The following is a 6,928-nucleotide window of genomic DNA, read 5'->3' as shown; positions in this document are numbered from 1 at the left end:
CCCAGTTGCTGAAAGGCCTAAATATCTGTGTTTGTATCCTGTTTGTTGTCACTAATAGAAAGTTTGTTTGTCTAAAGTACCAGAGAAAATTTTACCTCTTCAATTTTTTTTTGCTTGTTTCTTTTAACAGTCTCATGTGCTTCAAGCTAGCTTCGCTCTTGTGAGGATGATTTCCAGCTTTTGACAATCCTACCTTCAATTCTCAAGCCCAAACCACCACTCTTGATTCTCAATGTGAAATTTAATACAATTTAAAATGAAAATAAGTGATTGAATGCAGGGATAAATTGGCTAGCAGAGCTGGTGGTTTTATATGCAACATAAGGCACCAGGTCATGAACATGTTCCATCCACTGTATTATTTATTTATGCTTAGGCATTTTACACCATCGGCATGTCTTTTTCTTGACTCGATAAATCTACTATTTTCTTAGTACTACGGATGCTTGTTGTCTGAATGAATTTAGGATGGTTGTCGTTGATTTCAGAATGGAGAATGTCACTGAAGTGTCTCTGTTCATCCTGAGGGGTCTAACGGACAATGCCGAACTTCAGATTATCCTGTTCTTCCTGTTTCTAGTTATTTACCTTTTCACACTAATGGGAAACTTGGGACTGATTACAATAGTCACTGGGGACTCCCAGCTCCATGTCCCAATGTACTATTTTCTGAGTGTTTTATCATTCATAGATGCTTCTTTTTCTACCATTATCACCCCTAAAATGTTAATAGATTTTATGTCAGAGAAGAAAGTCATATCTTTCCTTGGATGTACAACCCAGATGTTTCTTGCTGTCAGTTGTGGAACCACAGAATGCTTTCTCTTGGCTGCAATGGCTTACGACCGCTATGTAGCTATCTATAACCCACTTCTTTATGCAGTGAGCATGTCACCTAGAGTCTACATGTCCCTCATCATTGCCTCCTACATTGGTGGAATTCTGCATGCTTCTATCCACACAGGAGCCACTTCTAGCCTATCTTTTTGTGGATCCAATGAAATTAAGCATTTTTTCTGTGATATCCCTCCTTTACTGGCTATTTCTTGCTCTGACACAAAGGTGAATGAGCTTCTACTCTTCATCTTTGTGAGCTCCATTGAGGTATTCACTATCCTAATTATCATAATCTCCTATAGTTTCATCCTTTCTGCCATTCTGAAGATGCATTCTGCTGAAGGGAGGCAAAAAGTATTCTCTACATGCGGCTCTCACCTCACTGGAGTGTCCACCTATTATGGAACAATTTTCTTCATGTATATGCGGCCAAGTTCCAATTATGCCTTGGAACATGACATGATAGTGTCCACGTTTTATGCCATTGTGATTCCCATGCTGAATCCCATCATCTACAGTCTCAGGAACAAAGATGTAAAAGAAGCAGTGAGAAGACTTTTAAGAAAAAAAATTATGTCTACATAATGAATTTTTCACTTTAAACCCCCAATATAACACAGATTAATTTTCAGTGCCTTCTTCAATTTCTATTAGTAATTTATTATTTAATTTTAATTGAGCTTTTCTATCCTCAGTTAACATTTTAAGGTAAAGAAAAAGACTCAAGTCCAAGTGGATCAAAGCCCTAATAAAAACAGACACAATGAACCTGACAGAGGAGAAAGGAGCCATGAACACATTGGCACAGGAGACAACTTTCTGAACAGAACACCAATAGAACAGAAACTAAGATCAAAAATTAATAATTGAGACATCATGAAATTGAAAGATTTCTGAAAGGCAAAGACACTGTGAATTGAAAAAAGCAATAGCCTACAAAATGTGGAAAGATTTCTACCAAATTGACATCTGACAGAGGACTAAGATCCAAAATATATAGAGAACTCTAGAAATTCGACATCAAAAATCAAATAGCCTAATTGAAAATAGGGTACAGATATAAACATTAGAAGAAACTCAAATGGCTGAGAAACACTAAATGTTCAGCATCCTCAGTTATCAGGAAAATGCCAATCAAATGTACTTTGATATTCCATTTTAGACCTTTCAAAATAATGAAGATCAATTATACAAATGATTTTTCTTATTGGTGAGGATGTGAAGCAAGGGGAACCCTCCTGCATTTCTGGTGGAATTTCCAGTGACTATGGAAATCATTATAGCAGTGACTCAGAAAATTGTGAATCAATCTACCTAAAGATCCATTTATACTACCACTCTTTAGCCTATACTCAAATGACACTTGGGCATACCCATCGTACCACAGGCCCTTTAGTCAACTATGTTCATTGTAGCTTTATTCATAATAGCCAGAAATTGCAAACAACATTGATATCCTTCAACCAACAAACATGTGGTATATTTGTATTTATATTAATGAAATATTATCCACTTCTTATAAAATTGATATCATGAAATTTACGACAAATGATTCAATTAGAAAAAAATCATCCCAAGTGAAGTAACCAAAACCCCCAGAGGCAAATATTGCATGTATTCACTTATGAGTGGACATTAATTATTATGTTATAATCCATTGACCGAGAGAGATGACAGCTCTAAGGAGATTGCATGAATCTCTCTAGGAAGAGGAAAGAGAAAAAAATTTTACAGGTCAATTGGAAGCTTGTGGGGTAAGAAGCAAGAGAGTTTGGGTTGATGTGAAGAAAGAGTATAGGGAGAGACACCTGGAACGGAGGAGTATTTGAGGGGTGGTGTGGAAGTCTAGTCCAATGGAAATTTCCTGGAATCTATGAGTGTTGCTAGTAATGAAGGATAAACAGCCCGAAACAGATATCTTCTGTTGCCAGTGAAAATTGTTTCCAATAGCCAGAATGGGGTGCTTTCAGGTGAGTTGTTCTCAAACAGGGTTACATGGAGATGCCAAAGCAACCTAGGCAGATACTAGAACAGAGGATTTCTCTCCAAAAATGAATAATCAGAGCCCATTTGCAAGGACAAAACGCACATAGCTTATTGAACGTAGAGAAGTTGAGTTGGTCCCTGCAGAGAGCTTTTACTCCTAGCTCCTTGTCTCTTTCATGGGGAACATAGTTTGCAGATTTTTACATTAAAAAGAAAATGGACATAAGCCAAGCTACAAAATCCTCAAGCAACAAATACTTCTGCCTGAAAGATGTTCTGGGACAATATTGGCACAGAACTTTGTGGGAGTGGTCAACCAATGACTGATTTAACTTGAGGCCCACCGCACAGGTGGGTGATCAGGACCTACCTTGCCTGGATAGCCATAAAATGGAGACTGGATAGCCCAGAGACCTAGAGTCTTAAGGTGGAACTAAATATGACTTTCCATAAACAAAGCAAAAGAAACAAACAAAAAAGGAGAATAGTGATTCCTAATGATATTTTACTTTACTCATAGATTGTTGTCTTGTTGTTAATCATCAGAAAGACTTCCCTAGGCATCAGATGGATGTGTGTACAGAGATTCACAGATAGACATGTGAAGAGAATCTGAATTGAAAGTATTCATCATTCCTACCCCATTAGAGTTTGTAGAATCCTGCAGAAGAAGTAAATGAAAGACTGTAGGAGTCAGAGGCAATGGAGTAAATTACGGGAACATGGCTCATTGAATCAACTAAGTAGGGTTTACATGGGCTCGTAGAGACTTGCAAAGCAGCACAGGGCCTATAAGGATCTGTTCCAGGTCCTCTGTGTATGTTATGGCTGTTAGTTTGGTGGTTTTGAGGGACACTTAACAGTGGGAACTCATCCATCTCTTTTTGCCACTTATCTTCTTACTGGGTTCCATTCTCTAGAGAAGGGTCTTTGCTTTGCCTTGTTGTATCTTGTTTTATATTTTGTTGTATCTTGGAAGCCTGTTCTCTTTTCTAATAGAAAATGGAGGGGAAGTGGATCTGTGGGCGCGGGGTGGTGTGAACTGGGAGGAGTCGAGGGAGGGAAAGCTGCGCTTGATATGTGTTCCACAAGGGAATACTTTATTTAAAGTACAAAAAAGAAGATCACGGAAATCACTGAAGTTGTTTCATTTTTACAAGTGGCAAAAAATATTCCCTATTTTTATCTTATTTAGTTCATGCGCTCATCTACATCCATACACATATATATGCACATATTGATATTAATGGTATTCATTTGCTGTGTTTGAAGTAAGCGAATGACATCTAACAAACTACTTAAACAACAGAAATAATCTTAACACACTTCCAGATGATAGACATGGCAAACTGTGGTTGTAAGCTGACTTCTTCTGAGGATGTTCTCTGTCATTTACAATACCAAATAGTTTCCACTGTCTCCATATAGTCTTCTCTCTATAAATGCCTACACATTAATCTACCTTGTGCAGATACTAAACAATGAAATAAAGGCTTCTATAGATACTAACTCATTTTATCCCATTGATACTTTAAGTAATAACCCTATATAACCATAAAAGCAAAATTTTATAAAGCACATAGTTGTAATATATGTTTATAGTACCATATTTATATCTTACCAGACTTAGAACATCTTATCATACTAATGGTAAAATATATAAGCTAGCAGATTAGTTTATATTTTTATTTACTCAGTGGTGTTCAGCTGAAAACTATCTCCTGCTTCATTTTATCTATGAATTTGCAGCAGTCTAAGCATAAATAGAGATTTTGACACCTCATATTAAATGCACACTTCCCTGAATTTCATTATCACTGTGCTAATTTGGGAAGATATATTTCTCCATGATTTGTTTAATCGTCTATTACAGTGACAATACATACATTGATGAGCCAGGCAGAGATTTATGCCTGTGTTCTCATCACTTATGAGGCTGATGCAAGAAAATGTTTAGTCTGAGAACAGTGTGTTCTCCATGGTAAGATCTTGTAATTACAGTAATAATGCAAAATGCTTGAATTCTGCACAAAAGTAGTGGTAATTACAAATGTTTTATTTAAATCACACACACACACACACACACACACACACACACACACACACACACAAATCCATAGAGTGCCATTCTAAAAGTAAGATTCAGCTGGCTTTAAGTTACAGTCCTTCTTAGGCTAAGGCCTCTTCCATTTTTATGAGAGTCTCCAAAGTATGATTCTCAGTTACGACCCAGGCTTAGGTTCTATTTCATTTCGACATCTCACACTCTGAAGTGTTACTATACATGCCAGCACTCTTGTGATCCAACCAAAGCAGTCATTTTTAATTACTCAGGAATAATGATTTTGTTATGAATTAAGACAAAACTCATAAGAATCTTTTATTTTCATTCTCACTTTAATACTTCATTTACCAGCAAAAAATCTTAAATAAAATATTTAGCTACTTTAAAATCATGCATACATCATTTTACTTTTATTAAAGAGCCCGTTTGACTTGATTATGGATATATGAAATGAGTTTCATTTCTCTCAATTCTTTGTAGAATTTTATTAGCTTCAGAACAGACTGTGTCTATGTATTTCCATAGTATGGTGTTATAAAATAAATCTAACATCAAAATTCACTGAGAAAATTGTTCAAGTATAGTATGGTGCTAAAGCAGGTCAAATCCCAAATCAAAGTGGAGGACCAGTCAGTCATCTTTGTGATGCTAAAATGTGTTTATCAGCTTGAGGATGTTCAGGTCACTTAGCGAAGACTGATGCCCATCCAGTGTAAAACTAATGAAATTAAGGATTTTGTAAAATATAAGCACAAGACAGTCCATGGTGCATGAATCTCTAATGGTAAAATAGCAAAAAATGAATATATAATAATTATGAAAATATGCAATTGAGACAAAAACTGTACAGAAGAGAAAATGATTGTAAAACAATAAAAGAGTGTAAAACTTGTCATTATAACTCAGTGAATTTTCATAAACACAAAAATATTTATAAAACTATACTATGAATATATATATGTATTCATAGTATATATGTATGTATGTATATATATATATATAAATGTTGTATGTTAACAAGAAGCAGGGATTGCCTGAATTGACTCATATCAAAGTTGTCATAATCTACTGCTTTTATTGAAAACAGTTTATTCAGGAAAGGACCACGCTTTTAAATGTAAATTTTCCTTCACGTAAAAATTCACCACTTCATCCTTGAGATTGTCACTAATAAAGTCATTTAGAAAGTGCATATGAACAATATGTTGTTATGTTCCATAGTAGTGAGAAATTATCTGATACTTAATATATTCCAAAAACCTATGCATTCTTGTAATAATTAACTATTAATTTCAAATGTGTGTTCTAAAGTTAGTTCATAAAAATAAAACCAGACACACTTCTGTTCTAAAGCTAATAAAATTCTACAATGAATTGAGAGAAATGAAACTCATTTCATGTATTCATAATCAAGTCAAATGGGCTCTTTAATAAAAATGAAATAATGTATGCATGATTTTAAAATAGCTACATATTTTATTTAAGATTTATTTTTTCTTCAGTCTCCTTGGGAGTAAACAAAACATTGAACTTTGGTCTTTGAAAGCAGGCCAAGTAATCTTGCTAGAAAATTGATCCCTGAGGAAGATCACGTGGTAGATGATGCTCAGGGCCCCGATGCTGGCACAGAGAAAAGTCCTGTACTACTCTGCTGACATTCACAGTCGTTCCCTGCAATGTTTTTAAATCAAATCTGCCTGAGACAATCTCCCTTTTGTAGAGACCCAAGAATAATTTCCAGGGTGACTTAACACTATATTATAAGAATGTTTGGGGAAATAAATGAAAGTATTGATTGCATGCTAAATAAATTCTGCAGTGAAGAATTTTTCATGTCGTTAAATGGATTTCATATATTCTTTGTGAGAAATATTGACAACTAGCATCATTTTACATGCATGATATTAATAGATTTATTCATTTACTTTGGTTGGTGTTGTTTTCCATTCACAAACTTTGGCTCACAGTAAGTATTCTTAAAATTGGCAAAGTTTAGATCTGTTAGGATGAAATAAGGGATCTATGAAAGAACCAAGAAGG

General features: G+C 35.1%; 1 protein-coding gene across 1 annotated transcript; it reads left to right on the top strand.

The window, feature by feature from the left end:
• Nucleotides 1-489: 489 nt before the first annotated feature.
• LOC126497789 (olfactory receptor 141-like) lies at nt 490-1,422 on the top strand. The gene has a single exon (XM_050135962.1). It carries the CDS (start codon nt 490-492, stop codon nt 1,420-1,422), a length of 933 nt encoding a protein of 310 aa, XP_049991919.1.
• Nucleotides 1,423-6,928: the final 5,506 nt, after the last annotated feature.

The sequence above is a fragment of the Alexandromys fortis genome, unplaced genomic scaffold, assembly GCF_014885135.2.
Source record: "Alexandromys fortis isolate MF-2015 unplaced genomic scaffold, M_Fortis_MF-2015_v1.1 scaffold_23, whole genome shotgun sequence".
Taxonomy (NCBI): Eukaryota; Metazoa; Chordata; class Mammalia; order Rodentia; family Cricetidae; genus Alexandromys; species Alexandromys fortis.
The sequence above is the reverse complement of the archived record's forward strand: the minus strand, read 5'-3'. Positions and strand labels throughout refer to the sequence as shown.